General features: G+C 39.6%; 1 protein-coding gene across 1 annotated transcript in view; it reads left to right on the top strand.

Moving 5' to 3' along the window:
• TTC7A (tetratricopeptide repeat domain 7A) overlaps positions 1–25,186 on the top strand; it is a 1,159,252-nt gene that overhangs the window by 289,975 nt on the left and 844,091 nt on the right. Inside the window, exon 6 of the mRNA XM_053712237.1 lies at positions 18,127–18,205. Coding sequence (XP_053568212.1) covers positions 18,127–18,205 — 79 coding nt within the window. The remainder of the gene's footprint in view (positions 1–18,126; positions 18,206–25,186) is intronic.

Below are 25,186 nucleotides of genomic sequence, written 5' to 3'. Positions count from 1 at the left end.
ATATATACACATTTTAATTTAAAAAAGATAACATTTATATTGAATAACATTTTTTAAAAGGGTTAAATAGGGATATGTAGGTCTATTTATCAAAGGTCTTGCGGATCTGATCTGACAGTGCGGATCAGGTTCGCCAGACCTCGCTGAATGCGGAGAGCAATACGCTCTCCGTATTCAGCATTGCACTAGAAGCTCACAAGAGCTGCTGGTGCAACGTCGCCCCCTGCAGACTCGCGGCCAATGGGGATCGGGTTGAATTGTGGAGATTCCTGTCCGCCTGCTCAGAGCAAGCGGACAGGGTTATGGAGCAGCGGTCTTTAGAACGCTGCTTCATAACTGCGGTTTCTGGCCAGTTTGAAGACTCGCCAGAAACACGGGCCCACAAGCTCCATACGGAGCTTGATAAATGGGCCTCATAGTGTATAACAAGGTGTTGGATTGAAAAGGGCTCCAATGTGTGTGTGTGTGCGTGTATATCTAAAGAGGTGTGTGTGTGTTCGTGTATATCTAAAGAGGTGTGTGTGTGTGTGCGTGTATGTCTAAAGTGGTGTGTGTGTGTGCGTGTATGTCTAAAGAGGTGTGTGTGTGTGCATGTATGTCTAAAGAGGTGTGTGTGTGTGTGCGTGTATGTCTAAAGAGGTGTGTGTGTGTGGGTGTATGTCTAAAGAGGTGTGTGTGTGTGTGCGTGTATGTCTAAAGAGGTGTGTGTGTGTGCATGTATGTCTAAAGAGGTGTGTGTGTGTGTGCGTATATGTCTAAAGAGGTGTGTGTGTGTGCGTGTATGTCTAAAGAGGTGTGTGTGTGTGTGTGTGCGTGTATGTCTAAGGAGGTGTGTGTGTGTGCGTGTATGTCTAAAGAGGTGTGTGTGTGTGTGTGTGTGTGCGTGTATGTCTAAGGAGGTGTGTGTGTGTGTGTCTAAAGAGGGATGTGTGTGTGTGCGTGTATGTCTAAAGAGGTGTGTATGTGTGCGTGTATGTCTAAAGAGGTGTGTGTGTGTGTGCGTGTATGTCTAAAGAGGTGTGTGTGTGTGTGTGCATGTATGTCTAAAGAGGTGTGTGTGTGTGTGTATGTCTAAAGAGGTGTGTGTGTGTATATGTCTAAAGAGGTGTGTGTGTGTGCGTGTATGTCTAAAGAGGTGTGTGTGTGTGTGTGTGTGTGTGTGTGCGCGTGTATGTCTAAGGAGGTGTGTGTGTGTGTGTGTCTAAAGAGGTGTGTGCGTGTATGTCTAAAGAGGTGTGTGTGTGTGTGTGTGTGTATGTCTAAAGAGGTGTGTGTGTGTGTATGTCTAAAGAGGTGTGTGTGTGTGTGTATGTCTAAAGAGGTGTGTGTATACACAAGTATATTGTAAAAGCGTTTTTTTTTTAAAAACTGAAATGCACTGATGTACATTTCAGTTTTGGCTGGAATGTGCCTTTAATGGTTTTATATAAAACCTAGCACACTATATTTATATTTTTCACATATATATATATGCACTCTCAACTGCCTGCAAGTAGTGTCAAAGTTACAATTTTCAGATTTAAATTGCAGGAAACACAGGCAAAACAAATAATAAATGCACATTGCAATTTTGTTTTCATATGTATGTATTTATGTTTCTTAGGTATGTATAATTAAACCATTTTTGTTCAAATATATTTTAAGTTTAAAGGGACAGTCTAGTCAAAATTAAACTTGCATGATTCAGATAGGGCATGCAATTTTAAACAACTTTCCAATTTACTTTTATCATCAAATTTGCTTTGTTCCCTTGGTGGTATTTTTGAAAAGCTAAACTTAGCTAGACTCAAACTGATTCCTAAACCGTTGAAAACCACCACTTAGCTCAGAGCATTTTCAAAGTTTTTCACAGCTAGACAGTATTAGTTCATGTGTGTCATATAGATAACATTGTGCTCACTCCCGTGGAGTTATTTAGGAGTCTGCACTGATTGGCTAAACTGCATGTCTGTCAAAAGCACTGAGATAAGGGACAGTCTGCAGAGGCTTAGATACAAGTTAATCACAGAGGTAAAACATATATTAATATAAATGTCTTGGTTATGCAAATCTGGGGAATGGGTAATAAAGGGATTATCTATATTTTTAAAGAATAACAATTCTGGTGTAGACTGTCCCTTTAATGTCCAGTCTTGCAAAATAATAGATATATCACTGATGCCTTTCTGTTCAGTGTGTATGGAAAAAGAAAGAGAAAGAATAAAGTAAATCAGTAAATCAGGATACTGACTTATAAAGCCATATAAGCAGATGAGGTTGATGGGACTCAAGAACAGGTAACAGCCAGGAAGAATCAGGAAACTGAACTCTACTACTAGGTCAGGAACAGATGAAAAGCTATGGCAGGTTCTAACCAGCCATGTCCTTTTGACAGGAACATATCTGGAAGTGTAGCTGAGGACAGTGTCCAGTGTCCAGGCCAGTAGGTAATAAGAAACAGTAACAGGAAAAATGAGTGGCAATCAGGTATAGGAATGTATATGACAACAGGTTCAGAAACAGGTAGGGATCAGCAGGTACAGGCATGGATAATCACTAGCAGGTTAGTAAACAGCTAGTACCCCACAGGTACATGATCAGGTGACCAGGGATACAAGAACGACTAGTGACCATCAGGCAAAGGAATGTATATAGACCAGCAGGATTGGATAATAGCCAGATATACAAGGAGCAATGTTGTGCAGGAACACAAGTGGCCAGAAGGAAAAACACACATTAATGGACAACAGAAGCAAATGGTAGTAATGGTTATTGGGAATAGAGCAAAGTAATGCAAGGAAGAACTCAAGAAGATAATAGCCAGCTGGAACATAGGGCTGTATTAGCTGACCACAGGACATGGCAGTAATAGCCTATAGATGCACACAGCAGTAATAGCCTATAGATGCACACAGCAGTAATAGCCTATAGATGCACACGGCAGTAATAGCCTATAGATGCACACGGCAGTAATAGCCTATAGATGCACACGGCAGTAATAGCCTATAGATGCACACAGCAGTAATAGCCTATAGATGCACACGGCAGTAATAGCCTATAGATGCACACAGCAGTAATAGCCTATAGATGCACACAGCAGTAATAGCCTATAGATGCACACAGCAGTAATAGCCTATAGATGCACACAGCAGTAATAGCCTATAGATGCACACAGCAGTAATAGCCTATAGATGCACACAGCAGTAATAGCCTATAGATGCACACAGCAGTAATAGCCTATAGATGCACACAGCAGTAATAGCCTATAGATGCACACAGCAGTAATAGCCTATAGATGCACACAGCAGTAATAGCCTGTAGATGCACACTGCAGTAATAGCCTGTAGATGCACACTGCAGTAATAGTCTGTAGATGCACACGGCAGTAATAGCCTGTAGATGCACACAGCAGTAATAGCCAGTAGATGCACACGGCAGTAATAGCCTGTAGATGCACACAGCAGTAATAGCCTGTAGATGCACACTGCAGTAATAGCCTGTAGATGCACACGGCAGTAATAGCCTGTAGATGCACACGGCAGTAATTGCCAGTAGATGCACACGGCAGTAATAGCCTGTAGATGCACACAGCAGTAATAGCCAGTAGATGCACACTGCAGTAATAGTCTGTAGATGCACACAGCAGTAATAGCCAGTAGATGCACACGGCAGTAATAGCCTGTAGATGCACACTGCAGTAATAGCCTGTAGATGCACACGGCAGTAATAGCCTATAGATGCACACAGCAGTAATAGCCAGTAGATGCACACAGCAGTAATAGCCAGTAGATGCACACGGCAGTAATAGCCAGTAGATGCACACTGCAGTAATAGCCTGTAGATGCACACAGCAGTAATAGCCTGTAGATGCACACAGCAGTAATAGCCAGTAGATGCACACAGCAGTAATAGCCTGTAGATGCACACAGCAGTAATAGCCTGTAGATGCACACAGCAGTAATAGCCTGTAGATGCACACAGCAGTAATAGCCAGTAGATGCACACGGCAGTAATAGCCTGTAGATGCACACTGCAGTAATAGCCTGTAGATGCACACAGCAGTAATAGCCTGTAGATGCACACAGCAGTAATAGCCAGTAGATGCACACGGCAGTAATAGCCAGTAGATGCACACGGCAGTAATAGCCTGTAGATGCACACAGCAGTAATAGCCTGTAGATGCACACGGCAGTAATAGCCAGTAGATGCACACGGCAGTAATAGCCTGTAGATGCACACAGCAGTAATAGCCAGTAGATGCACACTGCAGTAATTGCCAGTAGATGCACACAGCAGTAATAGCCAGTAGATGCACACAGCAGTAATAGCCTGTAGATGCACACTGCAGTAATAGCCTATAGATGCACACAGCAGTAATAGCCTATAGATGCACACAGCAGTAATAGCCTATAGATGCACACAGCAGTAATAGCCTATAGATGCACACAGCAGTAATAGCCTATAGATGCACACAGCAGTAATTGCCAGTAGATGCACACGGCAGTAATAGCCTGTAGATGCACACAGCAGTAATAGCCAGTAGATGCACACGGCAGTAATAGCCTGTAGATGCACACAGCAGTAATAGCCAGTAGATGCACACTGCAGTAATTGCCAGTAGATGCACACAGCAGTAATAGCCTGTGGATGCACACAGCAGTAATAGCCTGTAGATGCACACTGCAGTAATAGCCTATAGATGCACACAGCAGTAATAGCCTATAGATGCACACAGCAGTAATAGCCTATAGATGCACACAGCAGTAATAGCCTATAGATGCACACAGCAGTAATAGCCTATAGATGCACACAGCAGTAATAGCCTATAGATGCACACAGCAGTAATAGCCTATAGATGCACACAGCAGTAATAGCCTATAGATGCACACAGCAGTAATAGCCTGTAGATGCACACTGCAGTAATAGCCTGTAGATGCACACTGCAGTAATAGTCTGTAGATGCACACGGCAGTAATAGCCTGTAGATGCACACTGCAGTAATAGTCTGTAGATGCACACAGCAGTAATAGCCAGTAGATGCACACGGCAGTAATAGCCTGTAGATGCACACTGCAGTAATAGCCTGTAGATGCACACTGCAGTAATAGCCTGTAGATGCACACGGCAGTAATAGCCTGTAGATGCACACGGCAGTAATAGCCTGTAGATGCACACTGCAGTAATAGTCTGTAGATGCACACAGCAGTAATAGCCAGTAGATGCACACGGCAGTAATAGCCTGTAGATGCACACTGCAGTAATAGCCTGTAGATGCACACGGCAGTAATAGCCTATAGATGCACACAGCAGTAATAGCCAGTAGATGCACACAGCAGTAATAGCCAGTAGATGCACACGGCAGTAATAGCCTGTAGATGCACACTGCAGTAATAGCCTGTAGATGCACACGGCAGTAATAGCCTGTAGATGCACACGGCAGTAATAGCCAGTAGATGCACACGGCAGTAATAGCCAGTAGATGCACACAGCAGTAATAGCCAGTAGATGCACACTGCAGTAATTGCCAGTAGATGCACACAGCAGTAATAGCCTGTAGATGCACACAGCAGTAATAGCCTGTAGATGCACACTGCAGTAATAGCCTGTAGATGCACACGGCAGTAATAGCCTGTAGATGCACACTGCAGTAATTGCCAGTAGATGCACACAGCAGTAATAGCCTGTAGATGCACACGGCAGTAATAGCCTGTAGATGCACACGGCAGTAATAGTCTGTAGATGCACACGGCAGTAATTGCCAGTAGATGCACACAGCAGTAATTGCCAGTAGATGCACACGGCAGTAATAGTCTGTAGATGCACACGGCAGTAATAGCCAGTAGATGCACACGGCAGTAATAGCCTGTAGATGCACACTGCAGTAATAGCCTGTAGATGCACACAGCAGTAATAGCCTGTAGATGCACACAGCAGTAATAGCCTGTAGATGCACACTGCAGTAATAGTCTGTAGATGCACACAGCAGTAATAGCCAGTAGATGCACACAGCAGTAATAGCCAGTAGATGCACACAGCAGTAATAGCCAGTAGATGCACACAGCAGTAATTGCCAGTAGATGCACACAGCAGTAATAGCCAGTAGATGCACACAGCAGTAATAGTCTGTAGATGCACACAGCAGTAATAGCCTGTAGATGCACACAGCAGTAATAGCCTGTAGATGCACACTGCAGTAATAGCCTGTAGATGCACACAGCAGTAATTGCCAGTAGATGCACACAGCAGTAATAGCCAGTAGATGCACACAGCAGTAATAGTCTGTAGATGCACACAGCAGTAATAGCCTGTAGATGCACACAGCAGTAATTGCCAGTAGATGCACACAGCAGTAATAGTCTGTAGATGCACACAGCAGTAATAGCCAGTAGATGCACACAGCAGTAATTGCCTGTAGATGCACACGGCAGTAATAGCCAGTAGATGCACACAGGAGTAATAGCCAGTAGAGGCACACAGCAGTAATTGCCTGTTGATGCACACGGCAGTAATAGCCTGTAGATGCACACGGCAGTAATAGCCTGTAGATGCACACGGCAGTAATAGCCAGTAGATGCACACTGCAGTAATTGCCTGTAGATGCACACGGCAGTAATAGCCTGTAGATGCACACGACACTGATAGCCTGTAGATGCACACGGCAGTAATAGCCTGTAGATGCACACGGCAGTAATAGCCAGTAGATGCACACAGCAGTAATAGCCAGTAGATGCACACGGCAGTAATAGCCTGTAGATGCTCACGGCAGTAATAGCCTGTAGATGCACACAGCAGTAATAGCCTGTAGATGCACACAGCAGTAATAGCCTGTAGATGCACACGGCAGTAATAGCCTGTAGATGCACACAGCAGTAATAGCCTGTAGATGCACACGGCAGTAATAGCCTGTAGATGCACACGGCAGTAATAGCCTGTAGATGCTCACGGCAGTAATAGCCTGTAGATGCACACAGCAGTAATAGCCTGTAGATGCACACAGCAGTAATAGCCTGTAGATGCACACAGCAGTAATAGCCTGTAGATGCACACAGCAGTAATAGCCAGTAGATGCACACAGCAGTAATAGCCAGTAGATGCACACAGCAGTAATAGCCTATAGATGCACACGGCAGTAATAGCCTGTAGATGCACACGGCAGTAACAGCTTGTAGATGCACACGGCAGTAATAGCCAGTAGATGCACATGGCAGTAATAGCCAGTAGATGCACTCAGCAGTAATAGCCAGTAGATGCACACGGCAGTAATAGCCTGCAGATGCACACAGCAGTAATAGCCTGCAGATGCACACTGCAGTAATAGCCATTAGATGCACACGGCAGTAATAGTCTGTAGATGCACACTGCAGTAATAGCCAGTAGATGCACACAGCAGTAATAGCCATTAGATGCACACTGCAGTAATAGCCAGTAGATGCACACTGCAGTAATAGCTTGTAGATGCACACGGCAGTAATAGCCAGTAGATGCACATGGCAGTAATAGCCAGTAGATGCACTCAGCAGTAATAGCCAGTAGATGCACACGGCAGTAATAGCCTGCAGATGCACACAGCAGTAATAGCCTGCAGATGCACACTGCAGTAATAGCCATTAGATGCACACGGCAGTAATAGTCTGTAGATGCACACTGCAGTAATAGCCAGTAGATGCACACAGCAGTAATAGCCATTAGATGCACACTGCAGTAATAGCCAGTAGATGCACACTGCAGTAATAGCCTGTAGATGCACACTGCAGTAATAGCCAGTAGATGCACACGGCAGTAATAGCCTGTAGATGCACACTGCAGTAATAGCCAGTAGATGCAAACAGCAGTAATAGCCAGTAGATGCACACAGCAGTAATAGCCTCCAGATGCACACGGCAATAATAGCCTGCAGATGCACACGGCAGTAATAGCCTGTAGATGCACACGGCAATAATAGCCTGCAGATGCACTCAGCAGTAATAGCCTGTAGATGCACACAGCAGTAATAGCCTGTAGATGCACACGGCAGTAATAGCCTGTAGATGCACACAGCAGTAATAGCCTGTAGATGCACACTGCAGTAATAGCCAGTAGATGCACACGGCAGTAATAGCCAGTAGATGCACACAGCAGTAATAGCCTGTAGATGCACACAGCAGTAATAGCCTGTAGATGCACACAGCAGTAATAGCCTGCAGATGCACACAGCAGAAATAGCCTGCAGATGCACACAGCAGAAATAGCCTGCAGATGCATACGGCAGTAATATTCAGTAGATGCACACAGCAGTAATAGCCTGTAGATGCACACTGCAGTAATAGCCTGTAGATGCACACTGCAGTAATAGCCAGTAGATGCACACAGCAGTAATAGCCAGTAGATGCACACAGCAGTAATAGCCAGTAGATGCACACAGCAGTAATAGCCATTAGATGCACACTGCAGTAATAGCCAGTAGATGCACACTGCAGTAATAGCCTGTAGATGCACACTGCAGTAATAGCCAGTAGATGCACACGGCAGTAATAGCCTGTAGATGCACACTGCAGTAATAGCCAGTAGATGCACACGGCAGTAATAGCCTGTAGATGCACACAGCAGTAATAGCCTGTAGATGCACACTGCAGTAATAGTCTGTAGATGCACACGGCAGTAATAGCCAGTAGATGCACACTGCAGTAATAGCCTGTAGATGCACACTGCAGTAATAGCCTGTAGATGCACACAGCAGTAATAGCCAGTAGATGCACACTGCAGTAATAGCCAGTAGATGCACACTGCAGTAATAGCCTGTAGATGCACACAGCAGTAATAGCCTGTAGATGCACACTGCAGTAATAGCCTGTAGATGCACACTGCAGTAATAGCCTGTAGATGCACACTGCAGTAATAGCCAGTAGATGCACATGGCAGTAATAGCCAGTAGATGCACACAGCAGTAATAGCCTGTAGATGCACACTGCAGTAATAGCCAGTAGATGCACACTGCAGTAATAGCCTGTAGATGCACACAGCAGTAATAGCCAGTAGATGCACACTGCAGTAATAGCCAGTAGATGCACACTGCAGTAATAGCCTGTAGATGCACACAGCAGTAATAGCCTGTAGATGCACACTGCAGTAATAGTCTGTAGATGCACACGGCAGTAATAGCCAGTAGATGCACACTGCAGTAATAGCCTGTAGATGCACACTGCAGTAATAGCCTGTAGATGCACACAGCAGTAATAGCCAGTAGATGCACACTGCAGTAATAGCCAGTAGATGCACACTGCAGTAATAGCCTGTAGATGCACACAGCAGTAATAGCCTGTAGATGCACACTGCAGTAATAGCCTGTAGATGCACACTGCAGTAATAGCCTGTAGATGCACACTGCAGTAATAGCCAGTAGATGCACATGGCAGTAATAGCCAGTAGATGCACACAGCAGTAATAGCCTGTAGATGCACACTGCAGTAATAGCCAGTAGATGCACACTGCAGTAATAGCCTGTAGATGCACACTGCAGTAATAGCCTGTAGATGCACACAGCAGTAATAGCCAGTAGATGCACACTGCAGTAATAGCCAGTAGATGCACACTGCAGTAATAGCCTGTAGATGCACACAGCAGTAATAGCCTGTAGATGCACACTGCAGTAATAGCCTGTAGATGCACACTGCAGTAATAGCCTGTAGATGCACACTGCAGTAATAGCCAGTAGATGCACATGGCAGTAATAGCCAGTAGATGCACACAGCAGTAATAGCCTGTAGATGCACACTGCAGTAATAGCCAGTAGATGCACACTGCAGTAATAGCCTGTAGATGCACACTGCAGTAATAGCCAGTAGATGCACACTGCAGTAATAGCCAGTAGATGCACACGGCAGTAATAGCCTGTAGATGCACACGGCAGTAATAGCCTGTAGATGCACATGGCAGTAATAGCCAGTAGATGCCATTTAAAGAATACATCTCTGAATGTATCTTATACTAGTACATAAATAAAGCAATAATTATTATTAAACAATAGAGAGCCACACTGGAGTTGATAATGGAGCCTCTGTGAAGTATACCTGTAAAAAATAGTTGCAAACATACGGCTAGATTACGAGTGGAACGCTAACAGTTATGCGCAAGTGAAAAGGGATTTATCGCGGGTGTTTGCCACTCGTATTATATGTTGAAAGTAAACGAGATTGCTTGATTATTTATTATAAATAAGAAAAACAGAAAAAATGTGACATAATATAACAAAAAATGAGTGTACTTACATTTGTTTACACTTTTGATTCACAAAGGCATCTGCGTAGACTGGTGGATAAAGTACAGTTACAATCATAGTAACACCAGCTAATAAAATATATTAAAAAAATATTGCACAAAAAAGTTATAAGTGCTCGAAGATATGAGGTCTCAGGAATTAGAAAAATAAAGACAGGCAAAGGGCTTTAACATTGAGAAACATACATATACATACGTATACGTATGTACGAAAAACCATCAGATATATGTAGAAATATGTATTTATGAATAAATAGAACATATTCTGCTATGTGAATAACATTGGAATGTGAAATATTAATATTTTCACGTCAGGTTAGCGCACTTGAGAATATGTGATTGTGCTTGCGCGCAAGAATGGTGTTTGTTTTTTCCCCACTTTTTTTTCTCCATAGACTTCAATGGGGGAATACATTATTGTGTGCACAATATTCTAAGTTCGACTTTTTATGCTTGTCAGGTTAGTGCATGAGCGAAAACTGTTTACTTTCAACTTATAATACAAGTGCAAAAAGCTTACTTCTAGCACAATTAACGCTCGATCGAGAGCATTAAATAACGCTCCATTTATAATCTGGCCGATATTGTGGGCTCTACAGATTATGTAATTGAATTTGCAGGCGTGCACGTAGATAAGTTTCTACTTAGGTTCTCTGTCTATAGCAGCATGACATGCAAAGGTTAATAATAAAATATAAACTTGTTTAGGAGTACTAGCAAACCGAATTCTAAAGATCGATTAGGCCTGTCTTTTATAATTAAGCTATGACATGCTGCCCTGGCCACAGGCAACACATTAATATGACATTAATTAGGCCAATCAATAAACATAGATACTAATACTCCCACTGATGTATGAATATTAAAAACCTTGTAGAAACTTCAGTATTGTGTATATAGTAGAAACTTCAGTATTGTGTATATAGTAGAAACTTCAGTATTGTGTATATAGTAGAAACTTCAGTATTGTGTATTATGTAAATGTATTCAAATCTCAGGTGGCAATATATGTTGAACTAAAGAGGAGCAGATTAACCATTGACTTTAACAACATATCATATTACTAGACAAACATGTACAAAACATTGGCTGTCAACAATCTTTAGAGTGTTCCAAAGAATGAAAGAACAAAGTGTATCCCCAAACTGATATACATTTTACCAGAAGTTAGAGAACTTCAAACTCAAACAACTGCAGCTCAGGAAGCAGGGCAGTCGGCTTCACTTTATCCAACCACAGCTCTTAGAATTTGCGAGTTAGAGAAGGTATGGTCTGAGTACCACCAAAGTAGTCTCTGACTCTCAATGTAGAAATTCATCCAGTTTCCTGTGCAACTCCGGACTGGTTTCCAAAACACACAAGCTAACTGACATATTGCCCTTCTTCATCAGTATTAAGAACTTGATAGTTGTTCTTTCCATATGTGTATCGGGTCATCCTAAATCAGTCTCTAAACACCATCCGCCTCCTTCACCAAGTCTCCTCCATAATCCTCACTAGGCTTCCAGCATATATATTTACTTACTTTGTAGGCTTGGATGCCTATTTGTAGCATATCACCTGCCTCATACTTAATTTCCATATGCCTGTCCTGCTCTGCACAAATGGCGACAGGAGTCACAGGCTCCCGGTGCTTTTGACACTCCCCCACTCTGCTACCATCTTTCTCAGATTGTGCTGTAGTGTGTGCTGCAGAAATGCTCATAAAGGTTTTTTTAAATCTTTACAATCTTTAGACATGTATATGTATGTATCTCAGTGTTTAAGCCTTTTAGCTACCTTTTTTTTCTAACACCTGAGACCTCATATCTTTGAGCCCTTATAACTTTTTGTGTGATATTGTTTTTAATATTTTTTATTAGCTAGTGTTATTGTAAGTGTAACTGTACTTTGCAATGTATTTTTGATGCGTTTTGTGAGAATTTTTAACCAGAGCTCTGAGCTCGCGCTAACCCGACGAGTGTTAATTTCAATTTCACTCAAGCGATCGTGTTTACTTTCAACTTGTAATATGAGCTGAGGCGCTCAAACAGCCGTGATTAAACTCTTACATTTTAGGGCTCCACTTGTAGTCTATCCCTAAAGAAGTCATCAGAAGTATAGAAGTCATAGTTTAATCAAGTCCTAGCTTACTGGTATTTATGCAAAGCAAATGTGACTAGAGTTTTTGTTTGACTCTCATCAATGTATGATCTACTACAGTTAGTTGTGTAAAACAGAGATATTATTGCTTTTTGCTACTGTTTCTCAACGAAGTATTTAGAAAACAATACTGTATATTAGAAGAAAATATAAAAAAGCAAGCCATTTAGGAAGTACTTGCTCTGCCCTTACTCATGCCATTCACTAATTACACAAATGCCAAGGGGGCGATTTATCAAGTGTGTGGCGGACATGATCTGCTGTATTGATCATGTCCGCCAGACATCGATAAATGCAGACAGCATGCATGTGCAATGCTGCCACCTGCAGATTTGTGGCCAATCGGCCACTAGCAGGGGGTGTCAATCAACCCGATCATATTCGATCGGGCAGATTGCTGTCCGCCGCCTCAGAGGTGTACGAGTTAAGGAGCAGTGGTCTTAAAACTGCTGCTTCTTAACTACTGTTTCCGGCAAGCCTGAAGGCTCATGCGGAAACAGGGGTATACGGCCCCATTCAGGCTGTGCTAAATCGGCCCACAAGGGTTTTCAGTGATACACACCTTTATCTGTTTGCTCACACTATACATTTTTCGAAGCATTTCCCCAGCATTTCATCTTTCATATTTGTATAGCCTTGTACTGTAAAATAAAATCAAAATTACAATTTGTTTTCTTATCTATTTAAATTGTACCCGATATTCGCCTAGATTAGGAGGCTTTGAGCGCTATAGGGAAATTAACGAACGCAACAAAAGTGGCGTTATTTAATCCTCTATAGCGCTGCTATTACAAGTTTTAAGAAACTTGGCTTGTGCGGGCGATATGGTGCTTTTAAGCACCAAAAACAAGCGCTGTTTTGAAAGAAAAGCTCCGTAACGCAGCCCCATTGATGCTTATGGGGAAAAAGAAACTAATGTTTAAACCTAACACTCTAACATAAACCTCATGTCTAAACACCCTTAACCTGCTGCCCCCGACATCACCGACACCTGCCTACAGTTATTAATCCCTAATCTGCCGCTCCTGATATTGCCGCCACCTTAATAAAGGTATTAACCCCTAATCTTCCGCTCCAAATATCGCCGCCACTATACTAAAGTTATTAACCCCTATTCTGCCGCACCCCAACATCGCTGCCACTATATTAAAGTTATTAACCCCTATTCCACCGCTCCTCGACATCGCCGCAACTAAATAAAGTTATTAACCCCTAAACCTCTGGCCTCCCACATCACTACCACTAAATTAACCTATTAACCCCTAAACTGCCAGCCCCCCACATCGCAACAACCTAAATTAAACTATTAACCCCTAACCCTAACATAACCCTAACCCTAACACCCCCTAACTTTAACATAATAAAAATAGATCTAAATTAAATTTACAATTATTAACTGAATAATACATGTTTAAAACTACATACTTACCTGTAAAATAAAACCTAAGCTAGCTAAAATATAACTAATATTTATATTGTAGCTGGCTTAGGTTTTATTTTTATTTCACAGGTAAGTTTGTATTTAAGACTAGTTAGTGCCAGTACCCAAGATGGAGGCACATAGGTAGCGGGGGAGGGTTAGAGAGCTGTTTGGGGGAGGTCAGGGAGGTTGGGGGCTTAGGGGGGTCCATTAGAGCCACATAATTATAATTCTTTTTTTTTTTTTAAAAAAGCCTTTTATTTTAGTACTGGCAGAATTTCTGGCAGTACTCAAGATGGCGGGACAATTGTGGTGTGGGGGAGGGAAGAGAGCTGTTTGGGAGGGATCAGGGTGTGTGATGTGTCAGGTGGGAAGCTGATCTCTACACTACAGCTAAAATTAACCCTGCAAGCTCTCTACAAGCTACCTAATTAACCCCTTCACTGCTGGGCATAATACAAGTGTGGTGCGCAGCTGCATTTAGCGACATTCTAATTGCCAAAAAGCAACACCAAAGCCATATATGTCTGCTATTTCTGAACAAAGGGGATCCCAGAGAAGCATTTGTGCCATAATTGCACAAGCTGTTTGTAAATAATTTCAGTGAGAAACCTAAAATTGTGAAAAATGTAACAATTTTTTTTATTTGATCGCATTTGGCAGTGAAATGGTGCCATGAAATATACCAAAATAGGCCTACATCAATACTTGGGGGTGTCTACTACACAGTAAAGCTAAAATTAACCCTACATGTTCCCTACAAGGTCCCTAATTAACCTCTTCACTGCTGGGCATAACACGTGTGGTGCACAGCGGCATTTAGAGGCCTTCTAATTATCATAAAGCAATACCAAAGCCATATATGTCTGCTATTTCTGAACAAATGGGATCCCAGAGAAGCATTTACAACCATTTATGCCATAATTGCACAAGCTGTTTGTAAATAATTTCAGTGAGAAACCTAAAGTTTGTGAAAAAGTTTGTGAAAAAGTGAACAATTTTTTTTTTTTATCGCATTTGGCGGTGAAATGGTGGCATGAAATATACCAAAATGGGCCTAGATCAATACTTTGGGTTGTCATTTAAAAAAAAAAAAAATACATGTCAAGGGATATTCAGGGATTCCTGACAGATATCAGTGTTCCAATGTAACTATCGCTAATTTTGAAAAAAAAAATGGTTTGGAAATAGCAAAGTGCTACTTGTATTTATTGCCCTATAACTTACAAAAAAAGCAAAGAACATGAAACATTGGGTATTTCTAAACTCAGGACAAAATTTAGAAACTATTTAGCATGGGTGTTTTTTGGTGGTTGTAGATGTGTAACAGATTTTGGGGGTCAAAGTCATAAAAAGTGTGTTTTTTTCCATTTTTCATCATAATTTATATATTTTTTTAGAGTAAATTATAAGATATAATGGAAATAATGGTATCTTTAGAAAGTCCATTTAATGGCGAGAAAAACGGTATATAATATGTGTGGGTGCAGTAAACGAGTAAGAGGATAATTACAGCTAAACACAAACACCGCAGAAATGCAAAAATATCCTTGGTCAACAAATGGAAAAGTGCTCTTGTCACAAAGGGGTTAAGCACATGACATATGACATATTAACATAAAGTGCCTTACTAAGCCAAGGGAATATATTGTAAGAATATTTATTACTTCACAATGCTTGTTAAGAAAACCCAATCTGTTTTGGCGAATGTGTTGCATTCAAATCTGTTTAGCCGAACAGGTCTTCATAATTGTTTCTTCAAATATTTTTTATAGTGCTGTAGATAATCTATATCAAATTGCTTTGTAAGTCTAGATACATAAAAATAAATATTTAGAAATAAATACATATATTAGCACTACTTTGTCAAATTTGTGCAGTAGTATTGATTTACCACTAGAGGGCACATGTAGCACACTTTATAGTACTCAAGGGACACAAAACCTTGTCATCTCTTCAAATTTATAGCTATTCTGAAAACAGATCTGCATCTACAATTTAGTTTAAGTGCTGACCAATAGATCACAAGCTTTTTGTGGGATTTCCCTGTTTGCAGCCTTTAATGATAATATAACCTTGAGCCCACCTGATTTAACATTTTGTATTAAATATATATCTAGATTTAAACACAATTTTTTTTTCCACATGATAATGAACCTGTCCCCTATAATTGCACACCCCAATTTGAGTGGTTTAAGAACATGAAGCCTAGAAATCTTTATTTGGTTACAAAAGGTATGTTGAGAATTGTAAACAAATCTAATTTAAACCTAGAAAAATTAAATCTCTTCAAAATCCATTTTTTAGCTGTAATTGTTTTATTCTTTTCATTTTTTTTATTGTAGGTCTAATTTATCATGTGACTTTAGTGTCAGCCAATATATGAACATTTGTTTCCTCATGAACAACAGTTTTGTTCTGTTAGTATAATAAACTAATTCATCTTTTTTATTGCATGTATGTGCTGCTTTTAGTGACAGAAAAGGAATTACAGAATGAGAGGACAGCTGCTTTTGTGAATGATGAGAGGTTTTTTTCTGTAACAATTGTATAAATAGCATAAATCAAGAAGTTTCTATGTGCTACGATAATCCACATTGTTCTGTGTGATGTTACTGCCTAACCTAAGTGCTGTCTCATTTTGTTGCTATTGATACAATAAGGTATAACCAGTGTTGTTTGAATTAGTGTGACATTTATGTTTGCCAGTTTTCTGATTTTAAAGGGACAGTCTACACTAAAAAAAACAGATAGATAATCCCTTTATCACCCATTCCCCAGTTTTGCATAACCAACACAGTTCTAATAATACACGTTTTACCTCTGTAATTACCTTGTATCTAAGCCAATGCAAACTGCCCTCTTATTTCAGTGTTTTTGACACACTTGCTTTTAGCCAATCAGTACTCACTCCTAGGTAACTTCACGTGCGTGAGCTCAATATTATCTATATATAAAAAACACATGGACTAATGCCCTCTAGTGGTGAAAAACTGTCAAATTAGAGAGAACAAAGCAAAATTGGTGTTGGAAAGTTGTTTAAAATGACATGCCTAATCTGAATCATGCAATTTTATTTTGGACTTTTTGACAAGTAGAATGAGCACAATAAGGTATTTTTATGTTTCCTGGTGCAAGAAACACGTATTTCTTCACTCACCAAGCAAAAATAGTTTAAAGGGACATTGTAGTGGAAAAATATGTGCTGCAGTTAGTTTTTTTTTCTACCCACCCTGGAATTATATGTGCTACATTACAAGGGGAGCACAATCAAAAGTGCAGAATACATTATATTTTGAGTCACCTAGCACAAAAAATAAAGTATTACAAGTGAATGGTTAAATAGTTAAACAATTGCATCTTAATGGGGATGAATAATTTATACTGTACCCTATATTTTTAATAGATAGCTTAACCCAAATTGCTCGAGCACAATCAAAATACTGCTGTAAAATGTATCTCTTTGTAAGACCTGAAGAAAACCATTATAATTAATAGTATAGCATAGAACTACATGAATAATTCTACTACTTGTTTACCATTGGTTTAGTTCTTGAGGGATATCAAACATGAATTTTACTGCGTGCCCCCATAGAAGTCTATTATGTGAGGGATCTAGCGACCCTGTGCTATCTGTCATGTAGATTCTAGCTCGCTCTAGACTATCGTTCGAGCAATACAAGATAACTTTGTCACTGTAGTAATATGAACGCAGAAATAGAAGCAGTGTTGATTGTGCTTGAGCAAAGTTAATGCACAGTAGTACTTATATTCTTGCACTCCATTTGTAGTCTATGCATACGTGTTTAACATGTTTGTTGGTTTTAAGGCATAGACCTAAATTACAAGTGGAGTGCAAAAATATTAGCGATATGTTGTGTTACTATCACTCAAGCGCAATAAGTAGTGCTTCTATCTTTGTGTTCATATTACAAAGACACAGTTATAAATACATAGATAAAGTTTGGATTTGGAGTCCCAAGCAGTGCAGTTCCCAGACTGAACAGAGCCGGGGATTGGCATGGTTGTGCAGCTACTGCTGATTGGCTCATCTGCTGTTCTCTGCAGCTCTTGTGTGGACTTTATCCATGTGTTTTATGTCAGTATAGATAATATATAATATTCCCCACGCAGGACAAGACACAGATATAACTGTATCAGGGCCATATTGCACTATTGGTCCATTTACATTTTAATAACTTTGCCTAGTGGTCAGTAACAAATACATAAGAATAAGAGACTGATTTACCGATAAGCCTGGTTCTACTTTATTGTCTATTTACACAACAACAACAAAAAACAAGTTATAAATATTTCTCATCATTTTTCAGAAATGTTTTCAAAGGAATTAAAGAGCTCAGAGATGTTTTGAGAGTGGTGGAGACAAAAGCTACACAGACCTTCAAAATGGTAAGTTCCCCATCTTATTCTGCATTGGTCAAAATCTCATTTCCAGGATTCAGATAGAACTTGCGATTTTTAACAACTTTCCAATGTATTTCTATTATGTAATTTGTTTTGTTCTCTTGGTATCATTTGTTTAAAAGAATACACTACTGGGAGCTAGCTGCTGACTGGTGGCTGTAAACAGATGCCTCTTGTCATTGGCTTACCAGATTTGTTCTGCTAGGTCCTAGTAGTGCATTGCGGCTCTTTCAACAAAGGATACAAAGAGAATGAAGTCTCTCACACCTGCATCCACTGGACATGTTTCTCTCACAACCTGACTCACTGTAAATCTTACAGGCAAAGCCCCAATGTCAGACTCTTTTACACAAAGTCCTTGTAGTAGGCTGTGCCTCCTTCACCTGACAGGAACTGTCACTCTCCCCCAGTCCTCTCATTTTGCCAGGCCGTGCCTCGCTCACTGGCTGAAACCCTCTAATTCGCCTCTGTATCACATATGGAACAAATCCATCTTGGAACTGACTTTGCATTTTTAGTGCTGTAAGTATAGTATTGGTGGCAGCTGTGCAGCTAATCAATTAGAGAACTAAACATTAAAGGGACACTCAATCAAATTAAACTTTTATTATTCAGATAGAGCATGCCATTTTAAACAACTTTCCAATTTACTTGCATTAACAAAATGTGCACAGTCTTTTTATATTTAAACTTTTTGAGTCACCAGCTCCCACTGAGCATGTTCAAGAATAAGTGTGTATGAATTTGTGAATGGCTGATGGCTGTCACATGGTACGTGTATGCATTTGTGATTGGCTGATGGCTGGCACATGGTACAGGGGGAATGGAAAAAATACATTTTGTCAGAAAAAAGACAAATTGTCAGAAAAAAAATATACAAGTCATTTGAAGTTCAAACTAAGTGCTATTGCATTGTCTTGTTATCTTGCATTTGTTAATTATGCAAATCTACTGTGTTGACTGGTCCTTTAAGGCCTAGTTTCCATTGAGGGAGTAAAGTTTGGAAACGGGTGGTAACATAAAAAATCTCCATAGACTTTAAAGGCTATAAGGGTTTTTATCATCTGTATCCAAACTTTACCACTTCAATGGAAATGAGCACTAAATTGTTTGAGAAAACATGGTTTACTTTGTTTACGTTTATATCATTTTATAAGAGGTTTATATAATGCAGATACCAACTGAGTATATTTTCATATGTATGTTATGTTGTAGTATATGTTATGTTGTAATATATTTTTTTTATCAACCAGGAAATGTTAGAATTCAAAACTTCACCCTATGGGGCCAATTTATCATTCAGAAAACAGGAGTTAAGAAGCAGCGGTCTTAATACCGCTGCTCCTTAAAGGGACACTAAACCCAATTTTTTTATTTCATGATTCAGATAAGCAACTTTCTAATTTACTCTTATTATCAATTTTTCTTAGTTCTCTTGCTATCTTTTTTTAAAAAGCAGGAATGTGATGCATAGGAGCCGGGCCATTTTTGGTTGAGAACCTGGGTTATGCCTGCTAATTGGTGGCTAAATGTCATCCACCAATAAGCAATCACTATCCATGGTGCTGAACCTAAAATGGGCTGGCTGCTAAGCTTTACATTCCTTCTTTTAAAATAAAGATAGCAAGAGAACGAAGAAAAAGTGATAATAGGAGTAAATTAGAAAGTTGCTCAAATGTCATGCTCTATCTGAATCATAAAAGAAGAAAAAAATGTGGCTTTAGTATCCCTTTAACTCGTCCGCTGCCTCTGACTTTTTTACTGTTCCTGCTGCATGGTATAGAAAGGGGTGCAGTAGGCTATTTGCAGCTAAATCTAAGGTAAGACTTTAAGATAACTAAGGTGTTCACTGTCCCTTTAAAGAGACATTCTAATGGAAAAATGACATGCTATAATTATTTATGCATTATTGACCCAGAAAGGGGTTAAACATATACAAATAGACCAGGAGGTCACAGCCAGTGATTATGGGTAATGCTTCTGATTGGCTGACCGTCCGTGTTGTTTGCAGAAGATAAAAGCGCCAAATGAATCTATAATCCTTTGCCAGGACCCTGAAACGCCTCATTCACAGTAAAAAACTAATTCACAGCTCCTTTCCTGAACCCTTTAATATTCTTACAATTACGTAATTACTTGTTCAATCCATTTCCAGAAAGACAAACCTTTTTATGACAATTTTCTTAAGTAATTTTTAATTTACAAAATGGAAAAATAAGCTTTCTGGAAGTGCTACCTAATACATCATCTATTTTGTTCTTAGTCATAACATATTACCTTTTTCTCGAAAATTATTCATTATGTCAGCTGTGGAAATGTATTATAAACAAATATTTATCAATAATCTCTAGCAGAATGTTATATATTTTATTACTGAATATTAAGTGCAGGAATAAATTTTACAAATAACCAGGTGAAAGAGCTCTCTTATTATTAGATTATGCTGTAAAAAAAGATCAACATAAATAATTGTAGAACAATATTATATTTATCTATCTATGGTTAAAAAGAGCACAGTAAAATAAATAGTAATTGACTGTAGCAGAATGTTGATAAGAACAACAATAAACTGAAATTATTGTTGTGAGGCAATGGTGAGGGAAGGTTCATGCAATAGAAATGGTGTTATACAGAGATATATGAGCAGACTTTAGAGTTTGGCCTTGGGTTACATAAATCAACATGAGATCTTGGGATAAAGCATGCTGCATCAGCTTATCCTCACATTGAGCATGTTAATCAAAGAGATGGGTGGATAGGTGATAGACAAAGGTTTATGAGAGAGAAAAAAAATGGCTGAGGAAATTGTGAGCTGGAGCTGAACAATAAAGTTCTACTATTATAAGTAGGGTTGCCACCTCAGCAACATTTTCCTAGACAGTTATGAGTTACACATGGTGCAGGGTGTGCAGGGAGGAACATGGATAGTAATGTCCCCCAGCAATATGTGTTGTCCAGAGGCACAATACACGTTCCTCCCTGTACACCCTGCAGCATGTGTAACTCATGACTGTCCAGGAAAAGCCTAATTATAAGCCTCTTAAAAGAAAGTGAGCACCCTTAAAGCGCTACTAAAGTCAAAAACTAAAGTTTCATGATTATACAATTTAAAAAAACAACAACATTTTCAATATGCTTTCATTATCAAAACGTGATATACTGTATGCACACTTTATGAGGTTCCAGCTCCTACTGAGCATATGCAAATACTGCACAGTATAAACCTATATGCATTTTTTGATTGGCTGATGGCTGTCACATGATACAGGGGAGGGAAAATTGGATTCACTACGGAATTTGGCAGAAATTATTCTGCTTCTCATTTCAAATTTAAAGTACATGTGTTTGCATTGTCTTTTTATTGTGTGTTTGGCAATTATTCAATGCTACCGACCGTATTTAGTGGTCCTTTAAGTAGTCATTTTAGTTATTGCACTACTGACTTATTATTTTAAATCATAGTTAGCTCGTGTCTTCCACGCCTCACTGATGAAAGTACGTAAGCTTTCCAGCTTGTTTGGATAATATTTACCTAGTATTTTGAGCATGGGCTTTGTTTTTTAATAATTTCACATTAATATATGAATTAAGATAATTCGTCTGGCTTTGAAATATATTTCCATAATTTGTAATTACATGGTTAGAAATCTAGGTGGTAAAAGTGGTGTAGAATTGTGGAGACATATGAGAAGCATGGCTGCATCTTTATACAAATAGACACTAACACACCTGGAAAATATCACTGCAGTCTAATTGTTAAAGGGACAGGAAACTCCAGAATTTTCTTTCCAATTTACTTCTATTATCAAATTTGCTTCATTCTTTTGTTATCCTTTGCTGAAGGAACAACATTGCATCACTGGCAGCAAGATGAGCACATCTAGTTAGCCAATCACAAGAGACAAATGTCTGCAAGCACCAATCAGCAGCCAGCTCCCACTAGTGTAGGATATGTGCATATCAACAAGGGATACCAAGAGAACGAAGCACTTTTGAAAATAGAAGTGAATTTAAAAGTGTCTTAAAATGGCATGCTCTATCTGAATCATGCAAGTTTAATGATTGCTTTCATATACCATTAAGAGGAAAAATTTTACTAATTCACCCAGTGTTAAACCTAAGTTGAAACATACAGCTCAATGTACTATGTAGCCTAAGCTGCTTTTGTGCCCTTATAGGTCAAATTCGCACATGCAAGCCTGCTTCCTGCAATGTAAGAAGCAGCGGTCATCAGACTGCCGGTTCTTACACTCTCCTCCACCTCTGAAGTGGCAGATTGAAATTACCCCAAAGTGAGTGTGCAATGCTCCCCCCTTCCAAGTGAGGCTGTGTCGACAGGTTCTCAAGTTGAGACCCTTGTCCGCACGGCCGTTGATACATGGGACCTTTAACATCTTCATTGTCTGCTGTAATTTTTAATCGTCTTGGACTTGTAGAGTCGTGAACATTTACAGGTGTGTGTGTGTGTGCTTGTGTGTATGTGCATGTTTGCTTGTGTGTGTGTTTTTGCGGCACTGTGTGTGTTTGTGTCTGTGCATATGTTTTTATGTGTCTTTTGTTTATGTGTGTGTATGTGTGAGAGTGTGTTTGTGTATCTGTGTGTGAGTCTGTGGGGTAGATTTAACAAGCGGGTTTATTGACACCCCATGCTAGCGGCCGATTGGCCGAATGTGCAGGTGGCGGTAATTGCACAAGCATTTCACATGAAATGCTTGTGCAATGATTAATGCCAACAGTGTATGCGTGTATATGTGTGAGTATATGCTTGTGTATGTGAGAGTGCGTTTGTGCGAGAGTGTTTGTGTGAGAGTGTGTATGTGTCAGTATATCTGTGTGTATGTGTGTGTGTACATGTGTGCCTGCGTGTGCACTTGAGTGTTTGCAAGGTCAATACATATTTACTGACTAGGTTACTGTCTTGAAGTCATGTGGAAATACATATGTCTTTCTCTATATTATAATTAATTCAGTGCTAATATTTGTTTGGCTTATAAAGCAACCAAAATCATAATTATTTTATTCTATATTTTTTCTACTTGATTCGTTGTTGGACACTGAAAGTCAGTAGAGAAATAAAAGCATTTTTATTTATTAAGTAGATACTTTTTTCCCCTAGCACATAACCTCACACTAAGATGCACATTCTGCTACTTGTGCAGATTTTTTATTGTTGGACTTTATAGAGAAATGTAGGAGACTTAGGGCCCGAGGGCGAGCAACTGCCTAAATAATTTGGTGCTGGGATGATAAAATGATATTGGCTAATGCCCGAGTACTGCAGGCTATTCTGCTTATGTTTACATGTCACAAAGCTATAGAAGAGCCTGCTTGCTAGTCAGTGCTTTCTGCCATTTGTCAGTATGAAAGCACAAAAAAGGTACAAAGGCTTAAAGGTACAAAGGCAGTAAAAAGATCCTGCCCATTATCTGCTGATGAAAGGACAACACAGCTCTTTTTTATTTTTCAACGACTCATTCAGTGGTATCTTTAATTTCTTCCTGTATAAATCTTATTTCATATAAATGTAATTACTGAGATACAAACCATTAATACACAGCATTAACTGATTGTTCTAATGTTTCGCTCTAAAATATAGCAACATACAATATTGCTTTTAAACAGATTTGGCTAATACCATTGACGTTTATTGTATTAAAAGACTGAAAAAATGCTGAATGCTGAAAAAAATAATTATGCAGATAATACTGATTGTCAGTTTATAGGAATGTATTGAACTTTTAATATAATGCATTTTTTCTACTATATTTACTACATAAACATTAATTGCAAATTATACACAGAACACAAAGAGCAAAGAAATCAGCTTTGTATGACAGCTTGGGTGATTATTTTTGCTTTATTTTCTAACACCTAGATTACGAGTTTTGAGCGCTATAGGGAAAGTAAAGAACGCAACAAAAGTGCTGTTATTTAATTCCCTATAGCACTGCCATTACAAGTTTTGAAAAACATGGCTTTTGCGTGCGATATGGAGATTTTAAGCTCCATACCGCACCCAAAACAAGCAGTGTTTTGACGTGCTCGTGCACGCTTTCCCGATAGACATCAATGGGGAGAGCCGGCAAAAAAAAAAGTCTAACACCTGCGATCGCGGAAACCAAAGCTCTGTAACGCAGCCCCATTGATGTCTATGGGGAAAAAGAAAATACAGTTTAAACCTAACATAAACCCTGAGTCTAAACACCCCTAATCCGCCGACGCCTGTCTACAGTTATTAACCCCTAATCTGCCGCTCCCGATATCGCCGCCACTTAAATAAAATGATTAACCCCTAATCTGCCGCTCCCGATATCGCCGCAACTTAATAAAGTTATTAACCACTAAGCCTCTGGCCTCCCACATCACTACCACTAAATAAACCTATTAACCCCTAAACCACCAGCCCCCCACATTGCAACAACCTAAATTAAACTATTAACCCCTAACGTAACCCTAACCCAAACACCCCCTAACTTTAACAGAATTAAATTAGAGCTAAATTAAACTTACAATTATTAAAGGGCCATTATACACTCATTTTTTCTTTGCATAAATGTTTGGTAGATGATCTATTTATAAAGCCCATAAAGTTTTTTTTTTTTAAATGTATAATTTTGCTTATTTTTAAAGAACATTGCTCTGATTTTCAGACTCCTAACCAAGCCCCAAAGTTTTATTTGAATACCGTCAGCTACCTTCTCCAGCTTGGTCCTGTTTGTGTAAAGGGTCTTTTCATATGCAAAAGAAGGGGGAGGGGGGAGTGTCTTATTTCCCACTTGCAGTGGGCTTTCCAACTACCTTTTCAACAGAGCTAAACTGAAAGCTTCTAAGTACGTTTTTAAACCATTTTATACTGGATTTTTATATCAGTATCTGTGCATCTTATTCTTTATAGTAGTGTCTATTACATGCAGTTATATGAAAATGAGTGTATACTGTCTCTTTAACTAAAAAAACCTATTAACC

Source organism: Bombina bombina, chromosome 4 (assembly GCF_027579735.1).
Source record: "Bombina bombina isolate aBomBom1 chromosome 4, aBomBom1.pri, whole genome shotgun sequence".
Classification (NCBI taxonomy): Eukaryota; Metazoa; Chordata; class Amphibia; order Anura; family Bombinatoridae; genus Bombina; species Bombina bombina.
Note: the sequence above shows the minus strand (reverse complement) of the source record. Positions and strands in the feature narration are given on the sequence as shown.